At 38.4% G+C, this 16,104-nt stretch overlaps 1 protein-coding gene across 1 annotated transcript in view; it reads left to right on the forward strand.

Moving 5' to 3' along the window:
- NSMCE2 (non-SMC element 2, MMS21 homolog (S. cerevisiae)) overlaps window positions 1-16,104 on the forward strand; it is a 214,206-nt gene that overhangs the window by 56,729 nt on the left and 141,373 nt on the right. The window contains exon 4 of the mRNA XM_012660842.1: window positions 15,531-15,684. Within this exon, the coding sequence (XP_012516296.1) occupies window positions 15,531-15,684 (154 nt within the window). The remainder of the gene's footprint in view (window positions 1-15,530; window positions 15,685-16,104) is intronic.

The raw sequence follows: 16,104 nt of genomic DNA on the forward strand, positions 1-16,104 counted from the left end.
ATCTCCATGCCCAAGGTCGTTGTGAAATTACGTTGGAAAACAATATAAAAGCTGTTTTAAAAATTTCTAAATATCATCCCAATATAAGATGATACTTTACATTGACTGCTGCCTTCTTTAGCAATTCCAGAGTAAAACATACAGAGGATCAAAACAGCTGGAAGATCTGGGTTTTACAGGATGGCTGCCAATTCTGGAAACACAGTAGTTTAGTTATAGTATCTTATAGTGCTTTATGATGTGGTATCATCTGTTTCCAGACTTGGCGGCCACCCTGTAGTCTCAGCACTGCATCACCTGTTAGGAATTTGGTTCATAAAAGTTATTTAATTTCTCTAACCAATGAGAATCAAATTATATACATTAAGAAGTCTCTATAGGTTATGAAGTATCTAACTTTGGCTGTTTTGTTTCTTATAAATTTTCTGTAATACAGTGGCTATTTATTAGGTTGACGGTCGATAGAATTCATTTGCATTTAGTCTGGAAATCTTTTTTATAGGAGGAAAATTAGACAGCAAAAGGCATAGCTCTGTTAGTGGGAAGTAGTTTCAAATATCAGAAAGCCATATTATAATTATAGAGAAGGCAACGTCAGAGAATTTGATAGGCTGCTCGATTGGAGTAGGTGGAGCGGGTAAAGGTTAAGAAGCATTAATAAACTGCCGGGATATTAGTAATTCCATAGTCTTTATTGTGTTGTATGAGATGTATGTGATAACTAAGGGGAAAGATTCAGCCTCCTATCCTTGGATTACCCTCATTCTGTGCTGTAGAGATGCAATATAGTATAAAGACAAGGAATTTGAAATCAGACTATTTATTAGAAACCTCATGGCACTTTAGAAGTTAGCCACAGATTTAAAGAAAAATGTAGAATTCTAAAAATAGATATTTTGCTTATCTTTTCAGTTACTACAGTCATACTAAGTAGGTTTTCTGATGGATATTTAGCAAGAACAGAAGGAAGAAAGCAATTCATATTTTCCTTTCTTTTTGGTTACAACAAAAATGGTGAATTAGTTCTTTTGGTTATTAAAATCCTCTAGTACATGGAGGGTGTGTCTATAGAGGACCCAGGGAAGACATGGAGAATGGAAGAGAACAGCCTTCACCTCAGCCACCACGTAGCTTGGGTGCTCCCAGCAGTGCCAGGTGTGGAAGGCTGGTCTTATTACTTCAGAATGCTCAGAAAGAAAGGACTTCCAAGAAACTCAGCACTGTTCCATTCTCCTTCCAAGTCTTTTGCATTCTTCAGGATGGGTAGCACCAAGCATGTGTATTCTTCCTACTCTCTCCCACACCATTGCCTGTATACTCTCACACAAAGACTGCAGCAAGACATACTTCTTTCACCATACCTTCAGAAGTTCATTGTTTAGATTCTTGTGCAAGATGGCTCTTCACCACCAGATAACCTTCGGTATCACCAACCACTATTGAGTTGTGAAATAAAGAGAAGTTGATCTAAATGTGTATAAGAAAGTTGAGATCCTCATTAGTTAGGACTTTGATTGCTAGGAACCTTGAATTTGTTGTAACACAGAATAAGCAGTTAGAGAATGGCATTTGTATTGAGAGTTGCAGTCAAAGAATTGTAAAGTCAATCCTAAAGCAAAGAGGCTATGAAAGAAATTATGCTAAAGGGATAGGAATAGTTTAGACTAGATATGAAAACAATAGTGGAATTTGTTTATTTTTCTCTTAGGAAAATATTCTTTATTTTAGGAAACATTTGTTTCCTGTATTAGAAATGCAGGCATTGGAGTTTTCTCAGTTCCACACACTCCCATGTCTTTGAGGAGGTTAGAATAAGAAAAGGTAGATAGAGCTTTAATCCTTGATAGGAAAGTACATGTTGAATGCCATCTGGGAAACTTCTCTGTGACTGTCATTTGCCAGTGTAGAAACTAAGCTGAAAGTCAGTTTGGTGTTCAAAGATCTCCTTAGTCATGTAGTTAAGATATTCCATTTGATAAATATTACGTGGCTTATCATTTCAAAGCCTGTTGGAAAAATTTTTAAATCAGTAATCAATAGGTTTAATTTCTACTGAGCATTTGTTTGTGGACTGCTTATGAGTTTAAGCTGCCTCTTCCTAAGAGCATAATGTCTACATTATGAGCTCATGATGCTTGTGGCAAATGGCAGCAAAACCCAATTCTCTATGTATATGCAAAGATATGCTTAAATAGGCCTTTTTGACAAGCTCTTGGGAATTTTTCATTATAAGCTGCAGAGAAAGAGGGAGAAAGGAAACACTGGAAAAAGGGTAGAAGAAAAAGAAGACTGTAGTTTTTTCTTCTGGTTGTTCTTTTTCAAAGTGCCTATTGTACCCTGTGGACATTTATCTTAGTCCATTTGGGCTGGTATAACAAAATAGCATAAACTGGGTACCTCGGAAACAACAGACATTTATTTCTTACAATTCTGGAGTCTGAGAAGTCCAAGATCAAAGTGCTGGCATGTTCAGTGTCTGGTGAGGACCCACTTTCTGGTTCACAAATGGTACCTTCAGGCTGTGTCCTCACAAGGTGAAAGGAACAAACAAGCTCCCAAGGGCCTCTTTTATAAGGACACTAACCCCACTCATGAGGGCTCCACGTCATGCCTTAATCCCCTCCGAGAGGCCCCATCTCTTAATATCATCATCTGGGGAGTCTGGATTTCAACATATGAATTTCGGCGGGGGGGTACAAACATTCAGACTGTAGATATAGTTTCATACTTTCAACCCTTTGTTTTCTTTGTTACTTTGTCCTGCCTGTCTGACATACCTAAGTTATGTGATAATAAACATTGAGCATATTTGTAGTGCCTAGTGTGTCTCATGCTGTATGAGGTGCTTTGTACACACTTGCATGTATTCTTACCATAACCAGGTATGTAGGTAATAGAGCATTTTTGTGTGGATGAGGAAGTTAAGGGTGACAGTTACATGAATTCCCCAGAGTTACGCATCTAGTAACAAATCCAGAGGATATTGTTCATTGTTCTCTTATTTGACCTCTCTGCTATTGACAACTACTCCCTCCTTCCTGAATGTTATGTTGCCTTGACTTCACGACTGTTACACATCTATTTCTTCTCCTAGCTTCTGGTCACTCCTTCATAATCTCTTTGGTAGATCCTACTTCATTCATCTCTTCACCTGTTAAGTCTTAGTATTCCTCCCCATTCTTTGACTCTCTTCTCACACCACACACTCCTGTGGAGAAATAGGATCTGTCCTCAGAACTTAAAGTTACTGTCTTTATGCTGCTGAGTCCCCCATCTTTGTTTCCATTCCAGATTTCTCATCTGAGAACTACACACATGAACTCAATGATATATCGGACGTTCTCTACTTCAATGTGCTATAGGCACCTTACATTCAACATCCCAGCGTGGAGTTTTCCCCTTGATTTTCTCCTGAGATTCTATAACTTAGTAAATGGCAATATCATCCACTTAGTTTCTCACATCAGAAATCCGGTTGTTGTCCTTACTCCTCCTAGCACCTCATATCTCACATTCCATCTCCCAATTTTACTGATTCTCAAATTAATTCACCTACCTCCATTCCCATTTTCATAATCTTCTATCTCGTCAGCCACATTTGCTACATGCAGTTGCTTTCTTCTGCTGTGTTTCCTATCTAGTAGTCCACAAGATCTATCTAAAGTGAAAATTTGATTATTTTGCCTTCCCTTTCCACAACTTTACCTGCTTCAGTTATTCCTTATTACTCTCAGGATTGGCTTCAAACTTCTTTGCATGGTATATACTTCTGCTTACCTCTCTAGTCTAATTTTTTACTATTCTTTTGTGCTAATTCTCAGAATGTTCTCGTCTTTGGCCTTAGCACATGCTAAGGGAGTGTGCTATTCTTTCACTTTCAAACGGCTCTTTCTTCCCCTTCACAAACTGAGTTTAGCTCCTTTCTAACAGCCGTCCCTGACATCATCCCATCTCTGGTTGCCAAGTGGATTAGTCTCATGTGCTCCCCTAACATTAGGCACTTAATCATTTTTCATAGCATTTGTAGCTGTAACCCAGTCTTCTCCAAAACCATGTCTCAGATATACAACTATCTTCTTTTCATTTCCACTTCATTTCATTCCCATAGGCATTGTACATTTAACCCTCCAAAACTAAACTCTTGATTGTTTTTCTCCCAAACCAGCTGTTCCTTTAGACTTACCTATCTCAGAAAATGGCAGCTGTCCTATTCCATTTAATCAGGCTAAAAACCAGAGTTGTCCTTAGTCCCTTAATTGTTTCACAGCCCATATCCAGTCCATCAATATACCCTATTACTTCTACCTTCAAAATGTATTTAGAAATAGACTACTTCTCACTGTTTCTACCACTCTCATCTTAATCCATGCCCTCTTGTCACCTTTTGCCTAGATGGTTGCAAGATCCTACTGACTGGTCTCCTGCTTCTGCTCCTCCTCCCCTGAAATCTGGTCTTATCATAACAGCTAGAAGGATCCTAAAAGAAAATCAGATCTTCTCACTCTGCTCAAAACCTTCCCATCTCTCTCAGAGTAAAGGCTAACAGTCTCCATCATTTGTCCCACTTCACACTCTGCGCTTACTTCTGACCTCATCTCTGACCGCTACCCCTGCCCCTCATTTTTTTACTCTGACTATAACTGTGTGAGCTCAGTCCCTTATTTTCTTCAGATCTCGGTTCAGATGTCATCTTTCCAGTGAAGGCTTCCTTGACTGTCCATCATAGAAGAGCTGTTCCCATCCTGTTTAATTGTTCTCTATAGCACTTACTACATGTGGCTAATTATGTGTGTTCTTATTATTCCTCTACTCAACTAGAATGCATACCCTACGAGGGCAGGGACTTAGTCTCTTGTGTTTACTGCTGTATTCCCAGCATTTAGAGCCATGAGTGGCACCTAGTAGGCTCTCAGCAAATAGTTGGTGAAGTCTAGGGTAGTAGTTATGTCGTGGACTTAGTGATTTAACAGACCTGCCAGTGCAGTGAGTCCCAGCTCCAACAGTGAGCTTGGCCACTCCTTAGCCTCAGTTTCCTAATCTGTCATAGAGAATGTATTAGATCTTACCTCTTTTGTTGTTTGTTTTGGAGATATTAAATAAAATAATCCATATGAAGTGCTTAACTTGGTACCTTGTAATAATAAGTAATTAATTGAGGGCAGCTGCTGCTACTGATACTGCTGTTAAAATTCTTATTAAACTGCTAAAACTTATCAAATTTTTAAAAATTACTTCTTACTCGTCTGTCTCCTCCACCAGATTTTACATTTGTCTACATCTTAAACTTGATATAATAATAATGATGATGATGATGATAATGTGATCGTAAGAATACCAGTAATTATAATAGCAGCAATTATCATTTGAGTGCTTCCTCAGTGGCAGGAAGTATTCTCTAAGTCAGTGCTTTCCAGTGGAACTTACTACAGTAATGGAAATGTTCTATGTCTGTACTGTCCAGAATGGTAACCACTAGCCGTGATTAGGTATTCAGCACTTGAAATGTGGCAGTGTGACCGAGGTACTCAATTTTTTATTTTATTTAATTAATGTAGATTTAAATGACCACATGTGAATAGTGGCTACTGTATTAGATTTTAAAAGTTTAAATTCTATACATACATTAATTCCTTTAATGCTTATGACAACCCTTGAGTTAAGTAGAATTATAGATTAAGAAACTGATTTTCTGAGAGGTTAAGTAACTTGTCCAAGATTACACAGCTAGTTCAAAGTAAAACTGGGATTTAATAGTTAAATCCCCAGGTTATCTAGTTTCTAGTTCCAGAGTATGTGCTGACACCTTCTATGCTGCCCCTCCCTCATGTCATTCTCAAGAATTAAAGTCCCACAGGCAAAGGGTGAGGCAACATGGCTGTATTCTTGTTGCCAGGAAGGCTGAGAAGGCAAATTTCTGGTTCTTACCCAGTGAAGTATCGCTCCTAAGGTGAGAAAATCCCCAAACTTAGGAAAGGTGTTCAAAAAATTCTAGACAACTGAGCTTGGCTACTCAACCTCTGTGCACACTTTTCTTCCAGACTTAGGTTTACAAAAACAGTGACAACAACAACAAAATGCTCCCTCCTGACATGTTGCAGCTATCTTTTATAAAAGTGGAAAATGTGCTCTCCTTCTCCCTAAAAGGGAAAATAATACAATTTACAATATCTTACCAGTTACTGTGTCCAGATCCAGGATATCTGGGCTGAGCTTATTCCTTTTGTTAATATTCCCTTATGGTATTCTGTATGTAGTGAACTATGAACTTATTTTTATAAAATATTAGGAGAAAAGGAGAAGATGAAATTAGTTAAAAACATAAATATGTTTATATCAAACCACAGAGTAACTGTGAGTAGATACCTCAATCTTAGCTTTTGCTATTGATCCTGAACCCAAAGTTAGTATTTTTAAGTCCTTTTCTCCACTATCCATTCTGTGTTCTTTTTACTCTGAGCCAACTCTCAGCTGATTGTAGGTTTTTATTTGACTGCAACACCTAGGTTTTCATTTCTGGGGGATCTGAGTCCTTGGTGGTCCTACCTGTATGGAGTTCTTTCTGCATTCCATTGTCTTTTACTGCTGAATGTGGCAAAACCAGGAGGTGTTCCAAGTTCCAGACACATACCTCTCTTTTCTCACTGTGTAGCAACAATCCCCTTTACCCTCGATACTCAAGATTCATTACCCCAACCAATTCTGCAACCTCCCTTCTTGTCTGTCTGTTCAGTATCAAGAGGAGCTCAGAATTGCTAGGTTGCAGTTTAAGCTTGCACATCAGTGGAGGCTTTGTTGAGTCCCTTGGTGAAATCATTCTTTGCTTGGGTGCTGAGACTGTTAAACCAGCAGAACCAGAGTTGCAGTGATGGCGAAAAAATTGCAAGTTGGTCATTAGGTGTGTTGAGGGGGAGGAGAAGATATGTCACCAATTCTTCATGTGTCCCTTGGTTCCTGGGCCATGGGAGAAACAATGCCATATTATTCACTGGTTCTGAGCATCCTGTGGGACACTACCTTACCTAACCTCATGAGGTAGCAGTGGAACTGAATCTTCAATAGACCATTCCAGCACTCTGTAAGATCATCTTCTGGATGCTGGGGTACATAGTAAGAACAGTAGATCTTGTTAGTATCAGCCTATTGTTGCACTCCTTTACTGTGGACTCTGGAGTGAGATAACATGGTGATGAAAAAGGCATTTAATCATGCAGTGGAGGGCAGAGGCACAGGGGACAGGAAGGGCAATTTCAAATTCAGCATAAGTGTCTTTTTATATAAGAACTGACAGATGGACCACTAAAGATTAGGATGTGTGTCTGCAATCATGTATGCTTTCATAAAATTACAATGGGGTCTACAAGTTCATTCAGAGTTGTTACTTGGAGGCACTTGCAAAGCAAAATATTTAAGTGGAAAGGGTGTTTGAATGAGTTGAAACTGGCTGTTACTGACTCACTATAACCTTGGGCAAGACGCTTAACTACTGCGAGCTGCCTGTTCCTCAGATCTGTGAAATTGGGATAATGATACTTTTGTGTATATAAGGTTTTGAACCACTCAGACGGAAGGTGCTGTGCAAGCGCAAAGTGTTTGGTAGTAACAACAATAATAATCCTCACCTCACCTTGCCCTTAGTATGCCCTGTGTTTAGATTGAGGTCTGTTAAAAAGAGTGTCTGTGAAATGCTGTCCTCAATATTTATGTTGTCGTATGTTCTCCCAGCATCTGACATCGTTTCCTTCACAGCACTTTTCATAGTTTGTGATAGTCTGTTTGTTTGTTTGGTGAGTACTTGCTCTCCCACTAGATCCAAAACCCCCCTAGAACAAGAGGGACCAACTTAGTCTTGTTTACTGTTGACTCTCCAATGCTTAGCACAGTTCCTATGTATAGTAGATATTTAGTAAATATTTATTGAATGGATGAATAAATAATGTGTGTTTCTATGAATTCTGCCAAAACAAAGTAAAATGAAACAAAAAGAAAAAATCCAGAGAGGTAAAGTCAGTTTGTTTTCTTCTCCCCCAATATGAAATCCTAATGCTATATTCTGTGTTAATAAGTGATTCTGGTTGGTCATAACCTTATAGCAGGCACGGTGCCATGAGAAATTTATTGGAGTAATTTTCAAACAGCATAAATGTTCAGTAACAGATGCACATAGATGGCAGGTTGCCTCAGTCAGCTGCCATCTGTTGGACAACTGTCTATTCTAATAGGACTGGCCCATTAGGACTAGACCATAACACTCACATATGTTTAAACTTACTCGTTTTCAAAATGTTTCTGAAAGGCTTGAAGAAGGAAAGGTATTGCCATGCCTGCTTGGCTGCTGCTCAGAACTGGTGTATTACTGCAACAACTTGGCAAACCATGAAGCCCACTTGATGTGTCATAATGCCCAACAAGGAAGTATACTCTCTTACGTGTTTTGTCAAAAGTCAAACCCATGCTAAATAATGATACTAGGAAACGCACTCAACTAATTTGGTCCAACCGAGTTCAGGGTAGGTTGTGCAATTGACAACAGAAACTGGCAGAAGATGAAGGAGTATAATCCATGCTGGTCATCATTAGTGTGTGCGATTTTTTTTTTGTAAAGAGGACAAAGGCAATATAGCAGACTCTGTAGAAAATAGAGTGTGTCCATGTGTATGTGCAATTGGGTTATGCCCAGTAAAAGCATAGTGATTCTCAGTTTGAATATTCCTTTTAATAAAAACTTTACCAAGCTTTTTTGCTATATAAAGGTGGAGACAGTGTTGGCAGGTGGAGACAGGGTATATAAATTTACCCTGTATATGACCAGTTGGGTTGGTAGTGTGTCACAAGCACAGGCCAACTTGCCTAAATGTCTCAGTGCTTCACATAATGCTCGGCACCCAATTGGGACTCAGTAAATATTTGTTGAATGAATGTTCTAGGACTAGTTGTGGCAATTCCCTCTGTATGTCTAGTATGAAAGCAGGTCTCATAACCTTAGGTCAAGCTGACTGTGAATTAGAAGTTGGAATACTTAGTGTACTAAGCAGAACACAAGGCAAATTGCTTATCACTGGTATGTGCCAGTAATAAACTTCTAAAGGCTATGTCATTTCCAAATGTAATCACTGGTATATATAATATTATTTTAGGAGCCAAACATCTAACAATGGCTGTTTTGGAGAGAGTAAATCTATCTGAGTCTTGGTTCGGTTACAGTAATGACTAATTTTATACTAGATTCTCACATGATTCAAAAAGTGTGTGAATGACTCAGTTCATTAATATCCTTAGCTCCTGTGATCTCTCCTCCCAGTGAAATGATGGCTATAAGGCAATAGTGATAATTGGAGGAGGAGGAGACCTTGACTTTACCCTGTGGCAATAAAATGACACACTTTGAGTAACTACATATGCATACAGTATTGTTTGAAAGAAATGAGGTATGTATATTATCATTATATAAATATATTTAATATTTATGTTAAAGCATGGTGAAAGTAATATGTAGCTTCAGCATCGGTGAGGGCTGAGTTATGCCTTTTGTTTCTACCGTTATCTTTTTTCCTAAAACAATAAGCCTCTGCTTAGAGGGTCAGAGCTACTAGACTCCTAAAGTGGTTGTTAATAGTCAGCTCATTAATTGCCGTCTCCTTGCTGACATAAGAGAAATGCTGTAGTCACTGGGGTGTCGGGTTCTAATTAAATATGGCTAAATATTCACAAGTGATTTTGAGCTAAAACTGAACAATTTGCGAAGAGTCTGTGGAACTTCTGGGGATTTGTGTGTTTCTTCCTGTTACTGCTCCATCTTTTTGAAACAATTCATAAACAAAGATCTGGATATTTGGAGTTAGCCTCAGTGCATATCTCTGCTCTTGCTAGGGTCACCAGTGAGTAAACCATGTCTAATGGACACTTTTCAATCCTCATTTAGCTTGAGCTCTCTGCAGTGTTTGACAGATCTTGAAATTCCTTCCTATACTTTTTGGATACTTTCTTTTGATTGCCTTCTTAACTCTTGTACTTTTTCTTTTTCAACTCTTCTAGCTGCCCCTTATACGTGGTATTCTCCAGCGTTCTGTCTTGGTCCCTTTTTTTGTTTCTATTAATACTTATTCAGTCTCCTTGGCGATCCCATTCATTTCCATGGTTTCCATTAAAATCCATACACTGATTGCTCCTCGTGGGTGTTTTCATGTCAGTCTTGCTGAGCTGCAGACATATCTAGCCACCCTGGAGATAGATATAATGATAATAACAATAATAATAGTAACAACAATCCTAACAGCTGCTGGTTGTCGAATGTTCTCTGTGTCAGAAAGGCGAATGCTTTGTTGCTTCATTTCATTTATTATCCTTACAGCAACACTATACATTGTTTTAAAAAGCTAGAAAATGTGTCATAAAAGTCTGGATTTCTAACTTCCCTTTAAAACCCTGGGCTTGCTTTCTCACCTGGCAGGGGTCATCTGAAGCTGAGTAGCAGCTTTCCTCTTACCTGGGACTTGTGCCATCTACTTCAACACAGTCCTCACCACTTCCTATTGTCCTGCACTTACTGTAGGTTTCCACGTATCCTTGCTTCTCTAGCCCTGTAGGCGTTCACGACACCTGGTGAAGACTGTTGTCTTGCTTTCTCAGCTGGTCACAGTCTTCTCTGGTTTTTGCCCTAGTACTTGAATGGTCTTCTTAAATGAAATCTGTCACTTGTTTGCTTTTAGTGTTTCTTATTTATGTTTCCTTATAGGCTCCTTTTTCTCAGTCCATAAACATATTAAAGTCTCTGTGCTGAAGTTGGAAGGAAAAGAATAAAATTTTTTGATAATCTATTATGTGCCATAGTTAAACACAAGCATGATCTAGTCATGTCTTCGCAGCATTGGATGTTTCTGATTCTTAAGAGATGAGAGAAATCCAAGGCCCAGAAGGATTGGCTAATGATCCACCACCCAGACCAGATTTGTCTCATCCCAAGGTCCACGTTTTTTCCCCTCCCTCATGTCAGCTTCACTTCAAGCCATTGTTATCCTCCATGCCAATAAACCAGTGTCTTTACTTCTCTCTTCCCCATGATCTGCCTCTCATCTTGTGTTCTTCCTTTGCTACCAAACTTCATTCATTCGTTCACACAGAACTCTTTTACTCCCTTTTCTCGTCTCAACACAGTATAATTTGGCCTTCCCGTATTTCACTTGTTCATCCATGTCATCTGAGCACCGACTGTGCAACAGGCAGCGTGCCAGGCTCCAGGGAAATAAACCTTGCCTGAGAGAAGCTTCACGGATCGGTAGTTCCAGTGCAGCATGTGAAGCGCCTCATGATTAAATCCAGTGGTTCCTTTTTAACTCTTTTCTTACTTGAGCTTTCTTGCATCCTTTTTCCAAAGGACAAGCACTTCTTTTATGGAAATTTTCTCTTTCCTTTCTTCTGTAGCATGCCTCATTCCTGGTTTTCTTTTTTACTTCTGTTGAAGTTCCTTTGCATCTCTCTCCTTTTTCCTTCCCATGCCTTCGTTTTAAAATTCTTTTCAGCTGCTTACTAGACAGCTCCACTTAGGTTTCATGCAGATTCAGTGATGCCCACTGCTTTCCTCAAGAAAATGGCATTTGACTAGTTGTCCGCATTAAATACCTCAGAGGCATCATCAATCCCTTGTCTTCCTCTCACAATGCGATTCAGCGATTCTGCTTCAAAAATAGCATCCCAGCCTGACCAAGTTGCCAGCCCCTCTGCCATCAGTTAACAGATGGCAGAAGCTTCCATCTCCCTCCCTGTCTGCCATGCATCCCTCAGGCCTTAACTGTAGTAATCATTTTTTTAAAAAAAATTCTCACGGTATTAGTACTTTACTCCTTACAATCTTACACTGTCTTTTTCTCTACTGTCTGTCAGATCAGGTCTCAGTTCCATAGACTGGCTCCCAGAGCCATTCACCGTCTGCCCCCAGTTGACCTTTCTGGTCTTCTCTCCTTTTAGCTACAGTGCTTAGGGCAGAGAGGGCACTCACTGAATACTGAAAGGGTAAGTGGGTAGTGCAGAAAACCTGATCTTTTCTCTCCCAAGGGCAGTATTACATTTTCATTACGTAAGCATTATGCCTGCTGTTTACTTCTCGGTAGCTGCTCTCATTTTTAAAAATTATAATGGTGTAAAGATTAATAACCTATAGCTGTTTTGAAAATTCTGATTTTCATTAACCAAGTGTGTTAGCTGAATCGTATTTCTCCAAAATTTGTATGTTAAACCCCTACTCCCCAGTACCTCAGAATGGGACTATATTTGGAGATAGGGTCTTTAAAGAGGTAATTAATAATGAGTTCATTAAGTGAGTGTTAATCCAATATGACCGGTGCCCTTATAAGAGGAAATTTAGACACAGACCCTCGCAGAGGGAAGACCATGTGATGACACAGGGGAAGACTGCCATGTATAAGCCAAGGAGAAAGGCCTCAGAAGGAACCAACCCTGCTGATGCCTTGATCTTGGACTTCTTGTTTCTAGAACTGTAAGGAAATAAATTTCTGTTACTTAAGCCACCAAGTCTGTGGTGCTTTGTTACAGTAGCCCTAGTAAAGTAATATACCTAGTGTCTTTTAATTTACAGGTTTTAAGTCCTGTATCTAAGGACTTTATTCTTGGGAAAGGGATGGACCTAATGATCTAATAAATCTTCTCCTCCGATCTTAAATTTCTTTGAGGTGTTAGAAATTTGTCCTAGGAAAAGAGGGCCATCTTTATCTTTTTCATGCTAGATAACATGCATGATCAGCTACTTGAAGAATTTTTCTACCTTCCCTTTTATCCATTTCTCTTAAAAATATAAACAAAGCAAGAAACCATTTAAAATCATGCTCATTTACTTTATTGATTTAAAGAGATAGTTGAATTTTTTTATGCTCATTTTTATAGCTAGAATACAGTAAGTTCTCTTTGCAGTGAATAACCATGCCAACTGCAGTGTCACACTTTCAGACAAGATACTTACAGCAGTGCATTTTGTGCTTTACAGCAATTTTCTGGAGGCTCTGACTATGGGAAAAAATACATTGAATCATTATATTTGGTTTATTCTGTTTTTCCTAATAATATTTCAGGTTGTCATGTTATCAAACTTCAAAATGCCTATCCCTTCCATCCTTCTCCCTTACTCCCTACCCAATCTTTAGTTCAACTCTTGAGCAGTGGTTGTAGTTGAACTAGGAAAATTGAGTATGTTGACTGGTTAGAGACTTTACTGGAAAAGAACATTTGAATTTTACTTATCATCTGCTCAGATGGGATGTTTTCTGATCATCCCACATTAAACAGTAATTTCAGACTGATCAAAGATCTGTAGAAGGCTCACATGAATGCCTTCTGTAATGTTATTGTTAACATCTTAGGTAGATATGAGTTCATTTTATTTTATAAATCCGGAAAGAGAGCCTATAATCCATTTCTAAGAACCAGCAATTTATTTTCTAGGTCTACTCTGATCTCTTCATGCTAAGATTTTGAACCTGTTTGAACTTGTTCTATCATGTAGAGGTTAGATGATAGCTAGTCACCATGTGTAATAGCTCTTATTCTTGAGACATAAGGAATTATTAAGTTGCCTTTCTCTCTTCTCTTTTCCAAATTGAGCTTTAGTGGTTCTTAAGGTTTATGTAACTTATTTCAAATTTTTAATTACATATAACACTTGTCATTAAAGCCTCTCTGTGTTTTTCATGATTCTCTTTAATGGTGAATCCAGCACTGGTTGAGTATCATCAATACAAGGAGAAAAGTCAGTTCTTACACTCTGTACTATAAATATAAATTTTAGGCATTTTAGTTTCATGCTTATTTCTCATTTTCAATTTAGCTAATCAAAATGCATAGCAATTAAGCAAAAGAAGATTGTATAATTTTTCTCCATGACAAAAGTTAATCAAAGCAGATAAGTTGCAGATATTCTTTTGACCTCATATGCGTTGATACTCAGATTCAGAGACATCAGGAATATATGACTGGAACTAGACTGACTAGAACCAAAACCAATAATTTTCTGAATCTAACTTGTAGTCTTAGCATTGCTTCTAATTAATTGGATGGTAGAAGATAAGTCATTTTACTTCTTTTTATATCATTTTATTTATTTGTGAAACTGGGGAAGAAGGAGCTCAAGATTAAGTGATCTCTAAGTTGTCTTCCAGCCCAGAAATTGTACTATATATTCTACTACTAATAATAACAGCTGATAAATTGTGGCTTTTAGTGGATAAGTAAGTACATTTGGAGCTAATGAGATTAATTTATTTGCAACACATATATTGAATACTACCTACTGTGTGCTGGGCACTGGCAGTACAGTGATAAATCAGGGATCTTTCAAAGCATTTACATTTTATTAGGGGAAAGACATATAAAAGTAAGAGCAATTGTATATTACGGAGGCTGTGGAAGAAGTCTGTCAAAGATGTTTCTGGGCACAGTGGAGAGTTTGGTGAGTTTTACTTGGCAGCAGGAGCATCAGGAAAGGGCCGGTGGTGAAAGGGACCGATTATGAAGGCCTGACACAGAGCATTGGCAGTGGAGTGGCGGGGCAGCAGCTTGATTGTAGTGGCTACAGCTGGAGGGTGAGGAAGTGGAAACAGTGGCTCCTTTTTCCCAAGGAGGTGGAATATTAACAGAAAATAACTGAGGGGAGGGAGCAGGGATTATAAGAGGTCGTTTGTTTTAAAATTTGGAAGTGAAGAGCCAATGTAAAGGTTTTGGGGCAAAGAGACTATAGAGAGGGAAAGTTTGTTTGAATGGAGATGAAGAGAATGCAATTAAGGACAAACTGAAGAACAAGGTTGAGGATGGATAGAGGGGGATCGATGGATAGATAATGTGATAGCACAAACAGCAAAATGTTAATAATTGTGGCATATGGGAAGTAGATGAATGGGCATTCACAGTACAATTCCTTCAACTTTTCTGTATGTTTGAACATTTTGTAATACTGGGAAATAATTTTATAATGTGCGGGGAGAACATGGGTTGAGAGTTTAGCTTTCAACAAAACAAGGGGGCACTAATTCCTTGTTGTGGCAGAAAATTATGGGAGGTCAAGGTTAGAGCTTCAACTTCATTTTTAAGTAAGAGTCGGTCTCACCTACTGGAGCAGAGGGCCAGAAAAATAGGAGCATTGAGAATGAAGGGATGGAATAACCATGGTTGCAAGTGGGAGAGGTGACCTAACAGACCTAGGTAAAGGAAAAAGTGATGATGCTCAGGTTCTGGTGAAATTGCCACGTTTGCGATTTTCTCTGGTACTCATGGAAGACAGTAAGTTAGTAGGATCATTGAAAGGCCAATACCTTAAGAAAGCTAAAAAGTAGGATGAGTAGATGGGATGAGTTATTCCCTTCAATGTTTACCAGCAGTCTGTTCTGGAACAAGTCCCAGCCTCTCTGGTTCTCTGTTCAGGGAATTGTTTTCTACCTTGTTATCTTTTTCTTTGACTTATACGAGATAAAAATGGTGGTTCAAAACTTATTATTAACATTTAACTGAGGTAATTTTGTTGTCTTCCTTAGGTAAAAGAAGAACGTCCAGAAAAAATACCAGATTTAAAATCATTAGTGGAGAAGAAATTTTTGGCTTTACAGAACAAGAATTCTGATGCAGATTTTCAAAATAATGAAAAATTTGTACAGTTTAAACAACAGCTGAAAGAACTGAAGAAGCAATGTAAGTCAACATGCTTTGCTTTGGTTTTGCTTTTTGAAATTAGAGAACTGACTTGATGAATAATCCCAGAAAACTGATTTTATAGAGTTTGCTTGTCTGCTTGGCTTGATCCTCTTTCTAAGTTGCTTTTTATTGTTGTTGCAATTCTGTATTTGCCTAACTTTTGGTTCAAATCAGCCTGTCCATTTCTGAAAGCCAACAGTTTCCACAAAGTGCTAAGAAAATTCCCCAGCAGCTAGAAAAAGTTACACATATTATTCCACTGCTGGGAGGGTAATTGGGAAAACAAAATAAAACTGAAAATTATTTTATTAAAATAATGATGGCATTCTTCAAATTTTAAACTGCTGTGCCAGGCTTTAAAATCCATACTTTGATTCTAGTTTTGCCCCTTTGGAGTACTATTAGCTGTGTTTTCTC

Source organism: Propithecus coquereli, unplaced genomic scaffold, assembly GCF_000956105.1.
Source record: "Propithecus coquereli isolate 6110/MARCELLA unplaced genomic scaffold, Pcoq_1.0 Scaffold68, whole genome shotgun sequence".
Taxonomy (NCBI): Eukaryota; Metazoa; Chordata; class Mammalia; order Primates; family Indriidae; genus Propithecus; species Propithecus coquereli.